The 19345-nt window shown below is 38.3% G+C and overlaps 1 protein-coding gene across 4 annotated transcripts in view; it reads left to right on the top strand.

The window, feature by feature from the left end:
• Positions 1-19345, top strand: part of SHOC2 (SHOC2 leucine rich repeat scaffold protein) — a 96439-nt gene that overhangs the window by 38930 nt on the left and 38164 nt on the right. For all 4 annotated transcript variants that reach the window (XM_074959358.1, XM_074959357.1, XM_074959360.1 and 1 more), the window contains one exon: positions 7246-8191. In XM_074959358.1, coding sequence (XP_074815459.1) covers positions 7489-8191 — 703 coding nt within the window. In that variant the 5' untranslated portion in view covers positions 7246-7488. The remainder of the gene's footprint in view (positions 1-7245; positions 8192-19345) is intronic.

Raw genomic sequence — 19345 nt, 5'->3', positions numbered from 1 at the left:
GTTTAGCGGTCTCAGTGAACTATACCACATAAACAAGCATCACAGCTGGCACTAAGTTTACACCACTCCTGAACTGTGAAATAAAGGTAACTTAGATCCAATTAACATTTTTTTATTTAGCTTTTATACATATCAGATCATTACCTGTTAAGTTCGCGCCCTCTGGGGCACCTGGTATTGGCCACTGTTGGTAGACAGGATACTGGGCTGGATGGACCTTTGGTCTGACCCAGTATGGCCATTCTTATGTTCTTACCCATAAATCTTTAAAGTTTTTAGCAAATAACATGTATGATAGGTAGTTTCCAAATCTATAAAATGGGGATAATGAAACTGACCTCCACTTGTAAAGTGCGTTGAGATCTATAGATGAAAAATTCTGTATAAGAACTAAGTGGTATTATTCCTTTTTCAGACCACTAAAGAAAGATGACTTAGTTTAGAAGAGTTTAATTGTGTCTCCTTCTGGACTTCCACAGTTAAACTAGATTAAAAAGTTCTGGGAAATATATTTTGGTCATATAAAACAAGAAAAACAATGTTCTGAGTTACAAATAACCAATATCAGTATCTCACAGTCTTTTTTTTTTTTAAAGTAATATTCAGAACATACCATGAGAGAGATTTTTGTTTAACTCTCTTGAAACTCTTTTTTTGCTTGATATCCCCACCCATGCAAGAGTAACCCTCTGTTTCCCCCTAGGCGCTTCATCACCTAATATTATTTTTTTTAAAATATTCTATGTCAGTATATCAGGACCTGAAGAAGAACTCTGTGTAAGACTGAAGGCTTGTCTCGTTCACCAGCAGAAGTTGGTCCAGTGAAAGATATCACCTAACCTACTTTTTCTCTGTATATCAGGAACACAGTCTGAACAGCATTGAAAACTAGAAGTAGCTGGCAGAGCTGGCCAGTTCTGTTCAACTTTGCTTTGCTAAAAATAGGTCAAGTGTTAAAAGTTGAAAAAATCCTCTCCTTGAAATGTTATATGAATGTTTGTGTGCAGCTTAGAATTGGTGGTGACTCTGGTTCTTTAGCTACAGGGATCTGAAAATGTGAATGAAACATGAATACATTTGTTGCCTCTGTAAAATTAGTAGTTCTGTCCCCCATTCTAAAAGCACTTAGATAAATGTCTGAATTTATGCACGAGTATTCTCTTTGACTTGAATGATGCTCCATTGAAGTCAAGATTATGTAGAACTACTCATGAATGTAAAGCACTTCACTTGCGTAAGTGTTTGGAAGATTGGGACCAAATTTACCAAAAAAAAAAAAAAAAAAGGCCTGAAGTTACTGTATTAATTTTCATGGCTAAATTCAGTCCTTAAGTTGTGAAATAGCAGGACTAAAATCCTGCTAAATGCAAATTTTGTTGCAACCTTCAATATAGGTTGTCAGCTATTTGTATTTCTACACACACAAACTATTTTAAAGAACATTGTTAGGGTGGCAAACTCAAGCATTCAAAAGTTAAGAAATTCCAGAATTAAAGTAGCCTGTTAACCTTAATTTGGCTCCCTGGTGTGGGTGCTTTATGATTCAGTTTTTAATTATGATCACATTGTGACACACTGTGCCTCCAGGGAACTCCCTACATCCCCCATGTTCATTCTTTTAAAATGATTGTGTGGTATCCAATGCAAAGTTTGTCATGTCGGGTGTCTTCAGAAGCCTCATGATGCTCTGAGCATTGTTGTTATACTAATGTTATAGGTTATAATTTCATGTATATAGTTACGTGGCTGAAAATGTGTCCTCACGGATTAAAACAAGCCCAGGCAAAAACTCTCCAAGAACAGAGGGGCAGTTCACACCTCATCAGGGCATGTATGGGCAAACCCATAGCAGCCTCACAGGAACAAAGGATACTGGCCTAGGCAGCAACCCTTTTTGAGGCCGGGACCCCCATGGTTATAACACCCTGAAATTTCTGACTTAAATATCTAAAACTGGGAAATTGACTATTTTTAAAATCCTATGTCTGTGAAATTGACCAGAATGGAAAGTGAATTTGGTCGGGCCCTAGTTATAACCAACTGAAAACTGGGTCTTACAAGGGGAAGTGTTAAGCAACCTTAACAATAGGGGATGCTACCAGCTCCACCTACAATTATCGTACTAGATCCCAGAGGGCTCATCAGGATCCAAGGCCCTGTTACATTGGGCGCTCTACCAGTATGTAAGATACTAGGCAAAAGTGGCTGTGTAGTCAGCTTCAGTTCCTTATTCTTATCTTCTGTAGAACCATGTTTCCAGACTTAACAGTATTTCTGTGTTCCCTAGTCTGGTTTCAGAGGCATGTTCTGTCCAAAGAACTTCTCAGTAACTGCTTCCTCTCTGTTAATTTTAAGTTTGTCTAGAAAGAGCTAGTTGCAAATTTTTCTCGGAGTAGGAGAAACATTTAATTTGAAGAGACAGGGTCTGAAAAGACGCAGTATGTTTCCAGTACAGCCTCCATTCTCAAACTTAAATAAAAAATAAAATAAGATAAATTTAACGTTTAGCTTTTTCCATTCTGTGCTTTTAATTTACTGTTTTGAATGTATGTTTTGTGCTGCGAATCTGGCCGTTAGTCTTAAATTTGTGCATGTCATTTGGTTGCAGAGCTGCCTGCCTGCAGACAGCATCAGCTTTGAAAAAAGCTATGAAAGATTGAATTCTCTGGTAGTAACCCTTTATCTTGTTCTGATCTTAGAAAGGAATATTGAACACCCCCCCCCCCTCAAAAAAAAAAAGGTGTCAGATGTGAAAATGGGGTAAAATGGGGGTGGGAGAGCCTTTGTAATGGTGGAAATGTGTATGTGTTCATTATAGTTTTATATTTGTAAAAAAACCATAATCTGCTACTGAGCAAGTACAAAAGCTGATTTTATGGTACACTTGTGATTAATTGCTAATAGGTAATTGAAATGTATAAAAAATAATAATAATTTGGACTCTTCAGGTCAGGCCATCCCTTATCCATAGAATGTCCTATCATAGACTATCAGGATTGGAAGGGACCTCAGGAGGTCATCTAGTCCAACCCCCTGCTCAAAGCAGGACCAATCCGCAACTAAATTCCCTGAACTATCCCCTCTTTCAGATACCTTTGAGAGCCACCTCTTTTGCGCTGCCTATAACGTATTAGGCAAAACACACTTGCCATGTCTTAAATTTGATTAGATTGAAAGCTCTTTTGGGGAGCAGGAACTGTGTGGCTTTTACTGCATCTTGCACGATGGGACCTAGATCCTGAGTGACCTTTATTAACAATAAATTTATATAGTTTTCCATATTTATCAAAACTTTGAAATAGTATTTGACAGTATTGTGACTTATGCCTCAAAATGTTTGTATTATATTCTAATTGTACTGAAAACAAGTTAACTGCCATTTGAAACTTTACTCTTTAGTCAGCTGATAGTGAGGCATCTAAGCTCCACCTGGATTTGGGTGTATTGAGGTTTCTGCCAATATCTTTCCTGTACTACCCACATAAAAGCGCACACATTATACAGTGCTGAAAATCTGTTTAAAATGTAACATAGTGGGGTTGCAATGCTAGAAGAAAATGCAGGTTATTGGGTATTTTAAAAGTCACGCAGGAGTCTTTATAATTGAAAACGTGTCTGATGTTCCTTGACCCCATTTGGCCCACATTCAGAGGAATCTACATTGGAGATACTTTCTATTATAAGAGTGTTCAAACTGAATTATTCTTTTTTTTTTTTAAAGGCAAAAAACTAGAACCCAGAAAGGGATTAAAAGAAAACAGGATCAATTGAGTACATTAAAGTGAGACTAATGTGGTATCACGTAGGCTGCTGTAAATTTAATCCACTTTACAGACTACAAAGTATTATTATTAGCACATTTCAGCCAAGTTCTCCAAAGCATTGTAAACTAAGGCACAGAGATTACTTGACAGCATAATGCATAAGCATGATGCTATAGAAGTAACAAGTCAGAGCAGAGGACTGGATTTGTTTTTCATCTTTGATACTACTTCGATGTGACTGAAAATAGTGGTTAGTGAGTGATCATACTTTGATATCAGAGGCTTCCTGGAAACAAAACGTGCGCGCGCACATGCATGCCTATTCATAATAAGTAAGTGAATGAGTATTTTAAACATTAATATAAGTTTGCGTTTAGCTGTAAGATTTCAGTGTCTTCAGTTCTTACTGATGAGTTACTTAAGGGTATAAAATTTAATTTTGCTATGACTGTAACTGTGGGCCATATGGACTAGTACAGAAGATAAGTGGCAGAAAGGGACTGCAGTTCCCAACGTGGTGTTGATAAGAATGAAAATGGTTTTTGTGGTTGAGGCAAACAAGACCCTTTTGTAGAATGCTAAGAAACTCCTCATTAACAAATACTGCAGAACACACGCAACACACAGTTAACCTGTGGAACTCCTTGCCAGAGGATGTTGTGAAGTCCAAGACTATAACAGGGTTCAAAAAATAACTAGATAAATTCATGGAGGATCATTCCATCAACGGCTATTAGCCAGGATGGGCAGGGATGGTGTCCCTAGCCTCTGTTTGCCAGAAGCTGGGAATGGGCGACAGAAGATGGATCACTTGGTCATTGCCTCTGGGGCACCTGGCATTGGCCACTTTCAGAAGACAGGATACTGGGCTAGATGGACCCAGTATGGCCATTCTTATGTTCTTAAGGTATGTTGCTTTTGTAGGCAAAAGGGCAGGTTAACATTGAAGGTAAAAATGACATTTTATTGTCTTTTATAGACCTATATTTGAGAGGCAGCTTCAAAATGTGTTGGTGGTGAGTTTTGAAATGACCAGATGGTTCACAGGATTGATAATTGTCACAGGATTGAATCAAATTGGAACTATTAATAATTCTATTTATTTAGGAACATAGAAATTGCCGGACAGGATTCAGACCAGAGGTCATTCAAATCTTTTAGCCAATACCAGATGCTTTAGAGGAAGATGCAAAATATCCTGAAACGAGCAGTTATGGAATAAACTGCCTGTAGGAGAGGTTTCTTCCTTACCACCTTAATTGCAGGTTTGCCTATCTAGAAAGATCATGCCTTATATCCCTTCAAAACTTTTTTGGTTAATTTATGTATTTGTTTGTTTGTTTTGGTAAGATTGTTTGAACTTCAAATCTAATTTCAACTGCTTGTTTGCATCTCAAAATCCACAAACCTGTTGGTAGTTTTGTTTAATGTATTGCAGAAATAGAGAGGATTGTGGTTCAGAATAGGTTAGAAGAGGTTTCTTGATATGAAACATTAACTTGACGGCTCCAGCTTGGCTAACACCAGAGCTTAGACCAGGGTCTCTAGAGTTGAAAACAAGAGTCTCTACACCTTGAACAAAAGAACAAGGCTCTTCGGATGAAAGTTGTAACATGGACCCTTATCCTCAGTGGATCAGGTACTGAGGGAGATATGCCATACACGCTGATCAGTGGAATACACTAAAGTTGTGCATTAGCTTCTAGTGACAGGAACAAGTGACCCATAAACTTTAATGAAGGCAATATTACATATAAAAATGGAAGCTTACTCTTTTTCATCTTATATTTAATAGTCAGTTCTTCCACAGTCAAGTAGCATTACACAAGAACATAAGAATAGCCATACTGGGTCAAATCCCAACAATCTGTCTAGCCCAGTAGCCTGTCTTCTGACGGGGGCTGATGCCAGATGCTTTAGAGAAAATGAACAGAACAGGGCAGTTATTGAGTGATCCATCTCCTGTCATCCAGTCCCAGTTTCTGGCTGTCACAGGTTTAGGAACACCCAGAGCATGGGGTTGTGTCCTTGACTATCTTGACTAATAGCCATTGATGAACCTATACTCCATGAACTTATCTAATACTTTTTGGCCTGCACAACATCCCTGGCAATGAGTTCCACAGGTTGACTGTGCATTGTGTGAAGAAGTATTTCCTTATGTTTGTTTTAAACCTGCTGCGTATTAATTTCATTGGGTGACTTGGTGGTTGTGTTATGTAAAAGGCTAATATCTCTTCTTTCTTCACTTTTTCCACACCATTCATGATTTTATAGACCTCAATCATATCTCCCCTTAGTCATCACTTTTCTAAACTGAACAATCCTAGTCTTTTTAATCTCTGCTCCTATGGAACCTGTTCATATTTGTTGCCCTTCTCTGTACTTTTTCCATTTCTAACCTCTCTCTTTTGAGATGGGTCAACCAGAAGTGTACTCAGTTTTCAAGGTGCGGAAATGTCATGGATTTTTGAGTGGCATTATATTTTCTATCCCTTTCCTAATGGTTCCTAACATTCTGTTAACTTTTTTGATTGCCGTTGTGCATTGAGCAGATGTTTTCAGAGACCTATCCCCGATCCCTCAAGATCTTCCTTGAGTGGGAACTGCTAATTTAGACCATCATTTTGTATGTATAGTTGGCATTATATTTTCCAATGTGGATTACTTTGCATTTATCAACATTGAATTTCATCTGCCATTTTGTTGACCAGTTATCCAGTTTTGTGAAATCTCTTTGTAACTCTTCACAGTCTGCTTTGGCATTAGCTATCTTGAGTAATTTTGTATCATCTGCAAATTTTGTCACTCGTTTACCACTTTTTCCAGATCATTTATTAGTATGTTGAACAGCACTGGTCGCAATACTGATCCTTGAGAGACCCCACTGTTTACCTCTTTACACTGTGAAAACTAACCTTGTTTTGTTTTGCTTAAGAGCCTTTGATGAGGCACTTTATCGAAGGTTTTCCTCAAGTCCAAGTACACTATATGCACTGGATCACCCTTGTCCACATGCTTGTTGACATTAAGAGATGGTTGTTGATTCTAATAGATTGGTGAGGCATGATTTCCCTTTACGAAAGCTATGTTGTCTCCTCCCCAATGTATTGTGTTTATTTGTGTGTCTGATAATTCTGTTCTTTACTATAGTTTCAACCAGTTTGCCTGGTGCTGAAGTCAGGCTTACCAGCCTGTAATTGTCTCTGGGGCCTTTTAAAAATGAAAATCAGCATTACATTAGCTATTCTCCAATCATCTGGTACAGAGGCTGATTTAAGTAATAGGTTACATACCAATCATTCCTAAGCATTGTTCTTATGATTTGAACGTTAGGATTGGGTTCTTCATATGAAATATATGGGGAAGTTGTAGACCTGATTAAGTATCCACATGCTTGCTATCAAAATACTCAATATTTGAGCTAAAAGAAAGTTATATTTACGTTAACATTGGTTTATTTTTTTCTCTTGTGTTGCAGAAATTCTAATAAGGAGCATTTGACCATCTGATCTCTTAAAGTTGAACCTTTCAGTATCGGGATTAGGAACAAGTGTCTTCAGAATCAATATGTAGCAAATGGGTATCACTCAACTGAAGTTGGTCCCTCAAGCCAACATATTTGTGTTTTAAGGATCCTTGCACTTTCAGCAGTGAATTAATTGTTTTTTTGTTAACTGAAAAAAGTGGATTTCATGTGGTGCTTGCTAAACATTGAATCACCATGAGTAGTAATCTAGGAAAAGAAAAAGACTGTAAAGAGAAGGATCTAAAAGTCCCATTGGCAAAGGAACGGGAGAAGGAGGCTAAGGCCTCTGGAGGATTTGGAAAAGAAAGCAAAGAAAAAGAGCCTAAGACCAAAGGGAAAGATGCCAAAGATGGAAAGAAGGACTCCAGTAGTGCACAGCCTGGGGTAGCTTTTTCAGTAGACAACACAATAAAACGACCTAATCCAGCCCCAGCCGCTCGCAAAAAATCCAGCAATGCTGAGGTGATCAAAGAGCTAAATAAATGCCGAGAAGAGAATTCAATGCGCTTGGACTTGTCCAAGAGGTCTATACACATGCTTCCATCATCTATCAAAGAGTTGACACAGTTAACGGAACTTTATTTATACAGTAACAAATTGCAGTCTCTACCTGCAGAGGTGGGCTGTCTTGTGAATCTGATGACACTGGCTTTAAGTGAGAACTCACTTACCAGTTTGCCTGACTCTCTTGATAACTTGAAGAAACTGCGCATGCTTGATCTACGGCATAACAAACTTAGAGAAATTCCTTCAGTGGTGTACAGGCTAAATTCTCTTGCCACTCTTTATCTACGCTTTAATCGTATAACTACTGTGGAAAAGGATATCAAAAGCTTGTCAAAACTCACCATGCTTAGCATACGAGAGAACAAAATCAAGCAACTACCTGCTGAAATTGGTAAGTATTTACACTGTGATTTAAAGTTTATGGTAAATCTTTTTTTTAGTTCACTTTGTAATGCAGGTAGGTACACACAGATCCCTGCTTTATGAAATTTTTTATAGATACTGCCCTCCTTTTAACGTCGTCGTCATCAAGAAGAATCTGAGATTAGTTTCTTTGGCTCTCAGCCACATTACCACAATGTTAGATTATGCTCAGGTATACTCAATATATTGTATGTATATCTGTTAATTAAAAAAGATGTTGGGTCACCTTTGACATTTAGGTTCCATTTATAAAGGGTAATAAATAATTGATAGATGTTATAAGCATGTTACAGGCATGAATATGAAGTGTGTTAGATGGTTACAAGCACGTCAGTAAAATGCATTATGGATGGTTATAAGCAAAAGTTATAAGAAACATATTGGACAATGTAACAATCATAACAATTGGTCAACCATGTATGAAACATCAGCTGCTTATAAACGGTTAATGAATTTCTTTATAAATGGAATCTTTTAGTGTTGTGACCAGGTGTTGCATGCATCATTGCTAATGTGTACACATTTTTTGAATGAATGAAAAAGTATATAACTCACAAATAACTATTCTAAAGCTATTACACAGACTTATCTTTCAAACTTTAAAGTAAATGGGGTATCAGTTAACGTTGTTTAGTCATTTCGAGCAGTGATTGATGTAGCGATAGTCGGGAATTCTTGAACCACCTTCTAACAGGCCTTGATTCAGTAAAGCGTCTCCGTTCAGAAAACCATTTTAAGCAATACCTTATAGTACTTACGCACATGCACGAAGTGTGTGTGCATGTGAGTATATCACAAGATTTCTTTCGTTTATTTCCAGTTTTAAAAATTTAAGCTGAAGATATTTACTTAGTTTACTTATAACTTGAAGAATTAGAGATGAAAAATTTTCAGCTTTCAAAGTTAGGCTCTTACAAATTTCTGCTCACCTGATCTGTGCAAATCAGCTGTATGAGAATGCATATAACAGGTTACAGTTAATAAAAAATTGGTTTGTGTGTATAAATTAGGCATATGCACCTAAATTTGAGAACCTAGCACTGAAAAAAAGTCTTGTTTTCACTTATGTTCAGTTATAGCATTTCTCTCAGCCTAAACTATGAGAAGACTAATCAGTTTCACTTTTGTAATCAGTTTCTAGTCAATTTCACGGAGGTATATTCTAGCACAAAGCTGTACTGTTGGGTAGTATGTAGTGTGCGTATCTTTTGAATTGCAGAGAAATGTATTTGTTTCCTCTGGTTAGTTTTCAGAAATGTCATTGAAGCATTTCTTATTGGTTTTAAGCTTTTACAAATGTACTTATTTTTTCAAAATCTATATTTTTGGCCAAATTTGACATAAGTCCCTTTACATGCTTTTAAGTCTTTCCTTTCATATATAGAGATCTAGTACATGTATAATAAATGCAATGTAATATCAGTTTGTAAATAGTCCAAGATTTATGTTCCAAAGCCGGAGGCAGAATGAACCATTATCTTTTTATGAAACAGTATCACATGGTGCAAGTCAGATTCACTTTTTAAGTATAACATTGTTCTAAGGGTCAAGATTCTCATGTCTGGTGGTAAAAATATTAGCAAGCAGATTTACGTAACATGCTGGCTAAGTATGTTGTGCTAGTGGCTGGTCCATGGAGGATAAGACCCTACTGCAGCTGCCAATTCATTTAGCTAAACTGGTAGAATCCTATGCCAAAGGTGCTGAGTTCCATCCCTGTGGTAATGAGTGTGTTTTACAGAGTGTTGGCCTGGACAGGGAATAGAATTCTAATCTTCTGCATAAAAGGCGGGAATATTGCTAATATGCTACAGTGAGAGGCAGTATTAAAAAACCAAAGGTGGCTGGGTAGAATTATGTCATGAAACTGAAATTTCATTGTCTACTATCATGATGCATGGGGGATTGTGATAGCCTTCTCTTCAGTCAAGTAGAGAATATCCTTAAAGTTCATAACTGTGATGGCTTCATGATGAAGACTTCAGCAGATTGTTGGTCTGTAAAACAGGTTTCTAATAAATAAAACAAAACACCTAATTAAAAGTAAATATAGCTTTGAAAAAAGTGTTGTGTGCAAAACTGCATGGGTGATATGATTGTGTTATTGAAAGCCTTTTTAAAACTGTATTGATTTGCCACAGTGTGCATTATCTTGAAATCTAAGCCTTCTGAAAGAGGGGCACTACTTAGAATTAAACGTAGCAAAGATTTTAGCTGAATTGGTGAGGTTTGTTTTAAGAATAATATGAATTTAGAAAAGGGAAAATAGGACAGGACTACGTGAACTCTGACCTCTTTGTAGAAAAAATGCTAAACAGTAGTCATATTGCAACATCCTAATACTTAGTCAGAAAATAAAAAATGTAAAAACATTAAGATTGCATATTTATCAAAATGTACTTCAAATGTGCCCACATTAGAAATCAAATTATTTTTTTCCAATTGCTAGTTCTGCAGAATCAATCTGAAAATCAAACTGTTTCCCATTCCCCTTTTAAATTATCACCAGTAACAAAGGTTCTTCCATCAGTACCTAAGTGATTATTTAGTTCACTGTGTGCAAGGCAGAATAGAAACTCTCTTGCTCTTCCAGAGCTTTATAGGCTCTGTGCCCATAGGAGTGAAAATTTTGTAAGTAAAGTAAGCAAAACTGATTCAAACCCAGTGTGCAGAAATGTTGAATTGGTATGTGCCATTTTTACTGAGCTGCATTTGATTGCCATCCCACTTTGAAGTCCTCTCTATAAAGTAACAGCAAAACTTGACTATTTTACTGGATTTATTGGAATGTGTACCAAAGGATTCTAAAATGGGTTTTTCCTGCTCTGTTCGCCAGAAGCACTGTATGATTCTAATTATATATAGGTTTCAGTGCAAATTGTGATTTTTGTGGGTGTACTTCATAGCACATAATGTCTAACTACCTGATTTAACCCTCAAATCAAGTATCTAGCTGTTCACAATGCTATGAATTGTCAAAACCAGGAACCACTTCTCAGAATCAGGTGCTTTGTGTCATAATTTGATCACCTCTTTCATTTGTTACCATTATTCTCTTCCCCACCTCCCTCCACTTTTTACTTATACAATACCATAAAATGTTCATAGTACCAAAGAAATATCATTCCTGGAATATTCTCAGATCACACGTTCAGAGGCAAAAGGACTTTGTAAATATAGTCAAATTAGTATTTATGCAGAACACAAAAGTACACTAGGTGCCTCATAGACAGAATGAGACAGGTCCTTGGTGGCCTGCCTACAGTACCACATCAAAAATGAATTATTTACATTTTCATTTGTGTACTCGTCACTAACTACTTCACCCGTTTTTTACTCCACCCTCATCTTTCTTCTTCCCTAATAATGATGATGATTCATTTGTGTCTGGTAGAGCTGTTCTCCCCAGGCCCTGAAGCAGATCTTTTGTTATGCTCCCTGTAGGGTGAGAGAATTTCTCCATTGCAAAATTATCACCTGACTACAACTCTCTCTCTCTCTCCCCCCCAAATGCTCTCCACAATCCCATCCTAAATGCAAATGCACAATTTTCTTACCCCAAAAGAAAGTTTTCCCAAACTAATTCTTGCGACCCTTCCTTATCCCTTCTCCCCCAAAGGAGTCTTGTTAGGGTATTTGTCGAAGTCTTTTTAAAAGTATTAAACAAATCACGATGTGGCTACAGCTACATACACTGCATACAAATAAATCATGTCAATTGGTTTGAGATTTTCTTTAACAGCTTGCTTTCTTTAACAAATGCTGATTTGTCGCTGTCATATCACATGTACAGTAGAACCTCAGAATTACAAACACCAGAGTTATGAACTGACCGGTCAACCGCACACCTCATTTGGAACCAGAAGTATGCAATCAGGCAGCAGCAGAGCTTCCCGCCTCCCCCCCCCCAGAGGCAAATACAGTATAGTGCTGTGTCAAACGTAGACTACTAGGAAAAGCAGCATGTTTCTTCTGCATAGTAAAGGTTCAAAGCTGTTAAGTCAATATTCAGTTGTAAACTTTTGAAAGAACAACCATAACATTTTGTTCAGCGTTACGAACAACCTCCATTCCCAAGGTGTTTGTAACTCCTGAGGTTCTACTGTATGTAAGCAGTTTAATAGTTCTATTGTAATGGCCATTTTAGTTAATTTAACTATTGCTGTATTACTATTTTGCTGCTCTGTACTTCCCAGGATCATCTAATACCTTTAAGTAACTTAACTTAAGTACATTTGCTACCCTGTAGTTCAGTCAGAAGTGCTGGGTGTATACCATCTGGTCCTGGTGACCTGTTGCCTTTAAAACTTGTTCCAGAACCATCTTCTCTTGACACTTTAGTTTCTGGCAGTCCTTTTTCTTTATTACCTGAAAAAGTAGATTCTGAATAGGTATTTTCCCAACATCTTGTATTTGAGGACTGATGTAAAGAAATAACTTAGTTTCTCTGCAATATCCTTGTCTGTCTTAATGGCTTCCTATGCTCCAGTAGACTCAGCAGTTTTCTTGCTTCTAAATAGGCTTAAAGATTGCTTTGTTTATTTTTATGAAGGACATAAAATTAGGAGGCTTTTGGTTACTTGCTCTTCAAAATTACTCAACTTCAAATTTCCACCTTACATTTTACTTGCTATAATTTATATTCCTTTCTGTATCCCTCACTAGTGTTGCATTTCCATTTTTTGGTAGGATACAGGGGTAGGTCTACATTGCAATTAAAGATCCATGGGGCAGCTGCCATAGGCCCTTCTGCTGACTCAGATTCATGGGGCTCGGGCTGCAGGCCTAAAAATTGCAGTGTAGACATCCAGGCTCAGGCTGGAGTCTGGGCTCTGAAACCTCATGATGGGAGTGGGTTTCAGACCCATGCTCCATTTGAGCCCAAATTTCTGTATTTAGTCCAGCAGCCTTACCTGCCCAAGTCAGTTGCTCTGAGCACTGAGGCTCAGTGCAGCGGATTTTTTATTGCAGTATAGACGTACCCTGGCTTAGTGCAAATCTTGAAATCGTGCCTTTAGTTATATTCTGCTCTAGCCTCAGAAACAAAAGAAATGAAGGTCAGTAAAATGGCCCTGGAGGATGACACCAAGGAGAGCTTTTTTTTCTTTTCACCTAGCTGTTGAATTGTTAGTTCTTCCCCATGGGAAAGATACCAAATGAAAAAATATTCCTGCCAATAGCTAATGCTGAGCTCTGTAAACTACCTAACGATAACTGTGGAAATCTGCCTCCAAGGTGGCCTCTAGCTTAGTCTCCATTTCTAGCAAATCTCCATTCCATTGAGGTCACAATGATGAAGATTGGGACAGAAAAATGCAAAAGCAACAGTGAGTCAGATTGTGTGCACAAGATGTAGGAAGAACCAGAGGAAAAGTCTTGGGATGGTAAAGTCAAGAAAGCATTTCAGTTTGCAAGCCTGTTACTTAGGCTAACCTTGTGCATTCCTTTGATCTCATTTTTTATTACATTTTTTCATGTTGGTGGTATAGAACTGTCTTGCATAAAAATGTTGATATTAATCTTTACAGAGATAAAATGTTGCATTTTATAAAATGTCTACTTTTTGGTTTAGCACACAGATCAATAATAAATTTTCAACACAATTTAAATTGCTGTTACCTATCTTCTCGCCTTAAGGGGACCAAATACCGTTTTCTTTGTGAATGCAGTCTTTATGCTAGGCTGAAGCTGGTCTGGTCTGTGCTGCAAGGGAAATATTTTTGGATTGCAGTTCTGGGAATCATAGGGTCTGCTTACTCCAGACCTGGAATGTCTCTTCTGTTCATACACAAAATTCACCAAGATGTTGGGACCATCCTATGGTTTTTACACCACTTTGCATTGAGTTTACATACAGTCTCTGCTTGCACCTGTTCAGTCTCCACTAGTATAGACAGTTGGTGTAGCAGCTGCACTGGTATAGCCAGTCATCCTCCTAGCTCCATCTCATAAGACTGTGTCCCACTATTCAATGACACTTCAGTTCAAGGGCTGCCCAGTACTATCGTCCATTTCATTTCCCCCTTTCAGCGGATCTGACAATACAGGGGAATTTATTTTGTATTAACTGTGTACAGGAACCCCCTTCTCCATTTCAGGAATTCTAACGGCAACCAAGGTGTGGTGTTGCTTGGGAAATTGGTGCGAGGACATTAACTGAAAATTTCCTAACTTTCCTGAATTTTTCAACCTTCACTTGAAAGTAATCGATTTCTTTTGTTACATGGTGCACTCGTACAAGCACCCTTTACCTCAGGTTTCAGGTGGGGAAACAATTTTGGGGTTTTAGTGTACCCGCCTTCCTTCCTGTTGAGTGCTGTAATTAATTCATGTTGTAAGTTAAGAAGATCCTAAATTAAACTCAAAGAAAATATTATTCGAGTTCTCTTAAAATATGCATGAACTCTATTTATACAAATGCTATAACCATTGTACAGAAAAATAATAAAACAATTATAACTGTGACCATTCACCTAAAAGGCTAAATTCTTTCTATTCGGTACATTTTTCACATAAATGACATTTATTAATCAAAACCATTAGCTTGTAGTTCTCATCTGTTCCTTAGCACGGTCAGAAATAAACAGTAAAAGGCTTATTCTATCCACTATAATGATGCACTCAAATCCAATGGGGGGGAAGGAGGGAGAGGGAAGTATTTTGTGCTGAAGTTATAGGATTACTTTGTAATACTTTCTAGGGTCAGGACATTTTTTTTTATCTTTAATGTATCTCATATAGGTTTCTGGGTAGACTAGATTATTTTGCTTTATTCTGCAGTCAGAGAACCTAGTGAAAAGAAAAGGAGTACTTGTGGCACCTTAGAGACTAGCCAATTTATTTGAGCATAAGCTTTCGTGAGCTACAGCTCACTTCATCGGATGCATACTGTGGAAAGTGTAGAAGATCTTTTTATACACACAAAGCATGAAAAAATACCTCCCCCTACCCACTCTCCTGCTGGTAATAGCTTATCTAAAGTGACCACTCTCCTTACAATGTGTATGATAATCAAGGTGGGCCATTTCCAGCACAAATCCAGGGTTTAACAAGAACGTCTTGGGGGGCGGGGGTAGGAAAAAACAAGGGGAAATAGGTTACCTTGCATAATGACTTAGCCACTCCCAGTCTCTATTCAAGCCTAAGTTAATTGTATCCAATTTGCAAATGAATTCCAATTCACCAGTGTCTCGCTGGAGTCTGGATTTGAAGTTTTTCTGTTGTGATATTACAACTTTCATGTCTGTAATCGCGTGACCAGAGAGATTGAAGTGTTCTCCGACTGGCTTATGAATGTTATAATTCTTGACATCTGACTTGTGTCCATTTATTCTTTTACGTAGAGACTGTCCAGTTTGACCAATGTACATGGCAGAGGGGCATTGATGGCACATGATGGCATATATCACATTGGTGGATGTGCAGGTGAACGAGCCTCTGATAGTGTGGCTGATGTTATTAGGCCCTGTGATGGTGTCCCCTGAATAGATCTGTGGGCACAGTTGGCAACGGGCTTTGTTGCAAGGATAGGTTCCTGGGTTAGTGGTTCTGTTGTATGGTATGTGGTTGCTGGTGAGTATTTGCTTCAGGTTGGGGGGCTGTCTGTAGGCAAGGACTGGCCTGTCTCCCAAGATTTGTGAGAGTGTTGGGTCATCCTTCAGGATAGGTTGTAGATCCTTAATAATGCGTTGGAGGGGTTTTAGTTGGGGGCTGAAGATGACGGCTAGTGGCGTTCTGTTATTTTCTTTGTTAGGCCTGTCCTGTAGTAGGTGACTTCTGGGAACTCTTCTGGCTCTATCAATCTGTTTCTTCACTTCCGCAGGTGGGTATTGTAGTTGTAAGAATGCTTGATAGAGATCTTGTAGGTGTTTGTCTCTGTCTGAGGGATTGGAGCAAATGCGGTTGTATCGCAGAGCTTGGCTGTAGACGATGGATCGTGTGGTGTGGTCAGGGTGAAAGCTGGAGGCATGTAGGTAGGAATAGCGGTCAGTAGGTTTCCGTTATAGGGTGAAGTTTATGTGACCATCGTTTATTAGCACTGTAGTGTTCAGGAAGTGGATCTCTTGTGTGGACTGGTCCAGGCTGAGATTGATGGTGGGATGGAAATTGTTGAAATCATGGTGGAATTCCTCAAGGGCTTCTTTTCCATGGGTCCAGATGATGATGTCATCAATATAGCGCAAGTAGAGTAGGGGCGTTAGGGGACGAGAGCTGAGGAAGCGTTGTTCTAAATCAGCCATAAAAATGTTGGCATACTGTGGGGCCATGCGGGTACCCATAGCAGTGCCGCTGATCTGAAGGTATACATTGTCCCCAAATGTAAAATAGTTATGGGTAAGGACAAAGTCACAAAGTTCAGCCACCAGGTTAGCCGTGACATTATCGGGATAGTGTTCTTGACGGCTTGTAGTCCATCTTTGTGTGGAATGTTGGTGTAGAGGGCTTCTACATCCATAGTGACCAGGATGGTGTTATCAGGAAGATCACCGATGGATTGTAGTTTCCTCAGGAAGTCAGTGGTGTCTCGAAGGTAGCTGGGAGTGCTGGTAGCGTAGGGCCTGAGGAGTGAGTCTACATAGCCGGACAATCCTGCTGTCAGGGTGCCAATGCCTGAGAAGATAGGGCGCCCAGGATTTCCAGGTTTATGGATCTTGGGTAGTAGATAGAATATCCCAGGTCGGGGTTCCAGGGGTGTTTCTGTGCGGATTTGATCTTGTGCTTTTTCAGGGAGTTTCTTGAGCAAATGCTGTAGTTTCTTTTGGTAACTCTCAGTGGAATCAGAGGGTAATGGCTTGTAGAAAGTGGTGTTGGAGAGCTGTCGAGCAGCCTCTTGTTCATATTCCGACCTATTCATGATGACAACAGCACCTCCTTTGTCAGCCTTTTTGATTATGATGTCAGAGTTGTTTCTGAGGCTGTGGATGGCATTGTGTTCCGCATGGCTGAGGTTATGGGGCAAGTGATGCTGCTTTTCCACAATTTCAGCCCGTGCACATCGGCGGAAGCACTCTATGTAGAAGTCCAGTCTGCTGTCTCGACCTTCAGGAGGAGTCCACCTAGAATCCTTCTTTTTGTAGTGTTGGTAGGGAGGTCTCTGTGGATTAGTATGTTGTTCAGAGGTATGTTGGAAATATTCCTTGAGTCGGAGAAGTCGAAAATAGGATTCTAGGTCACCACAGAACTGTATCACGTTCGTGGGGGTGGAGGGATTAATAAATACCACAGCTATGGAAAATATTTGTAATCTGTTGCTGGCGTTAGTGAACGTAGATTAATTTTTAAAAAAATATAAACTTGAAAGCAATACAACTTGATATACTATTTAATAAGACATTAATTGATGCTAAAATGAAAAGATGTCACTAATACTAGTACTGTCCTCTTCCTTGTACTGTCCAACAAGAGCTCTTTATTCTGTTGCTATGTCATCGGGTCCAGGATTTACCATGTAGTAAAGGATTTCAGAATTTCAGTCTTCTTAAATATGGGAAGAAAGAGAATGGACAGTCACAAGATTTAATCCAGTGGAAAAGGGGCTATATTGCAAATTGCGTGTACAGCCCAAGGTTATTTTCCCTGAAGTGAATTTTGGCAGGAGGTACTGAACACTGTTTGATATTGACCTAACTGTTCCCCCCTAATTTAATATTAATCTGTAGATGTGTGTATATAATACATATGTACATACTAACATAAAAATAATATAACAAAGCTGCATTCTGTTTTTTGACTAACTCAAGCATTTTAAAAATTCTGGATGTAGGACATTTTAGTTGGTCTCATTGTCATGACAGGTATTCAAAATCAGCCTTATGTGGGTCCCAGGTTTCAGCCTTAATTATGGAGACATTATTCTTTTCATAATAACAATATGATTGTCAATCAGCATTTATGTGTGATTGTGTCATGCTGCTTGCATAACACATACTGTGCGTGAGAAGATGATGGTGAGGTGTTTGCTGCTCTTTACACTTTACGGACATGTTTAAAAAGAAGGCACTTGGGCATCTTTCAAAGTAACTACTTTATTTCTCTGCACATTTATATGAACAATCTACTAAGTTTACCTTCTAAGAGTTTGCAGAAAGTGGGCATTTTTAAAATTTTTGAAGCTATTGTGGAATTGAAAATTAACCTTATAAGAGAGATTTTAATTATGGAGAAATTTTAGTCTCTCCATAATGCATTTTATATGAAAATTGCTCCCATTTACTGGTTTTCTCTGTCAAGAGGGCTGATGCACACAATTTTGTCTGCTTTGGTGACAAATATTATTGTACTTCATGGCTTCTTTTGTCAGCTACAGTGAGGGAGAATATCCCCTCCCGCCCCAAATAATGGCACTTGCTCAATTATTTTACTAATCCTGCCCTTCTTTTTGAGATGACCTTTCCATGAGACCAGACAGAACTTGTCTCGCAGGTCACTTTATACTCTATTTAATTTGTTGTTTGTGTTTTATCTTAGCCGCTAGATGTAGCTGAAAGAGTAAGTTTACTTCAATTTGGATTATTCGTGTATGAGTAGGTTTTCTTCCTAAAACAATCATTTGCATCTCTTGATAACTTCTAGTGTCCAAAATATTCTTCAGGTGTGGAGGTGATTCTGGATCTTCCTCAAAAAGTAATGGGAACATTACAATTTTCCATGCATTAAAATATTGTCTCCATAAGGCTCATTTCATTCTCTAATCATCAGATCTGGAACGTTTGTAACTCCCATGTTTGTGTTTGATTCAGATACCAACATTTCAAAAAGTAATCCAATTTAGCACACCAGAAATCATGAGAGCCAAAAAAGTTGATTCTTCTAGTCTGAATATCATTGAGTTCTTAGCTCACCAAAGTTTCTTCTTGTAGTTCCTACAGGAATCTTTCTTTGAGAGAGAGCCATCTTCTGTATGCTTTAATGCTCTGCTCACAGTTATCTCCTTGGCAAGGCAAAGATCCAAGAATTCAGTTATATTCTGATGAAGTTTATCATCTTCACAACTTAGTTCACTGGGCACAGTTGAGGCTATGAGAAATTCTTTGTGAAGAATGCAGTGAGATATTGTTACTGTGATAGATTTTTCACTAATGACACAAATCCCTTTACGTTTTCTGTTATCAGAACTACTCTG

The sequence above is a fragment of the Natator depressus genome, chromosome 7 (assembly GCF_965152275.1).
Source record: "Natator depressus isolate rNatDep1 chromosome 7, rNatDep2.hap1, whole genome shotgun sequence".
Classification (NCBI taxonomy): Eukaryota; Metazoa; Chordata; order Testudines; family Cheloniidae; genus Natator; species Natator depressus.
Note: the sequence above shows the minus strand (reverse complement) of the source record. Positions and strands in the feature narration are given on the sequence as shown.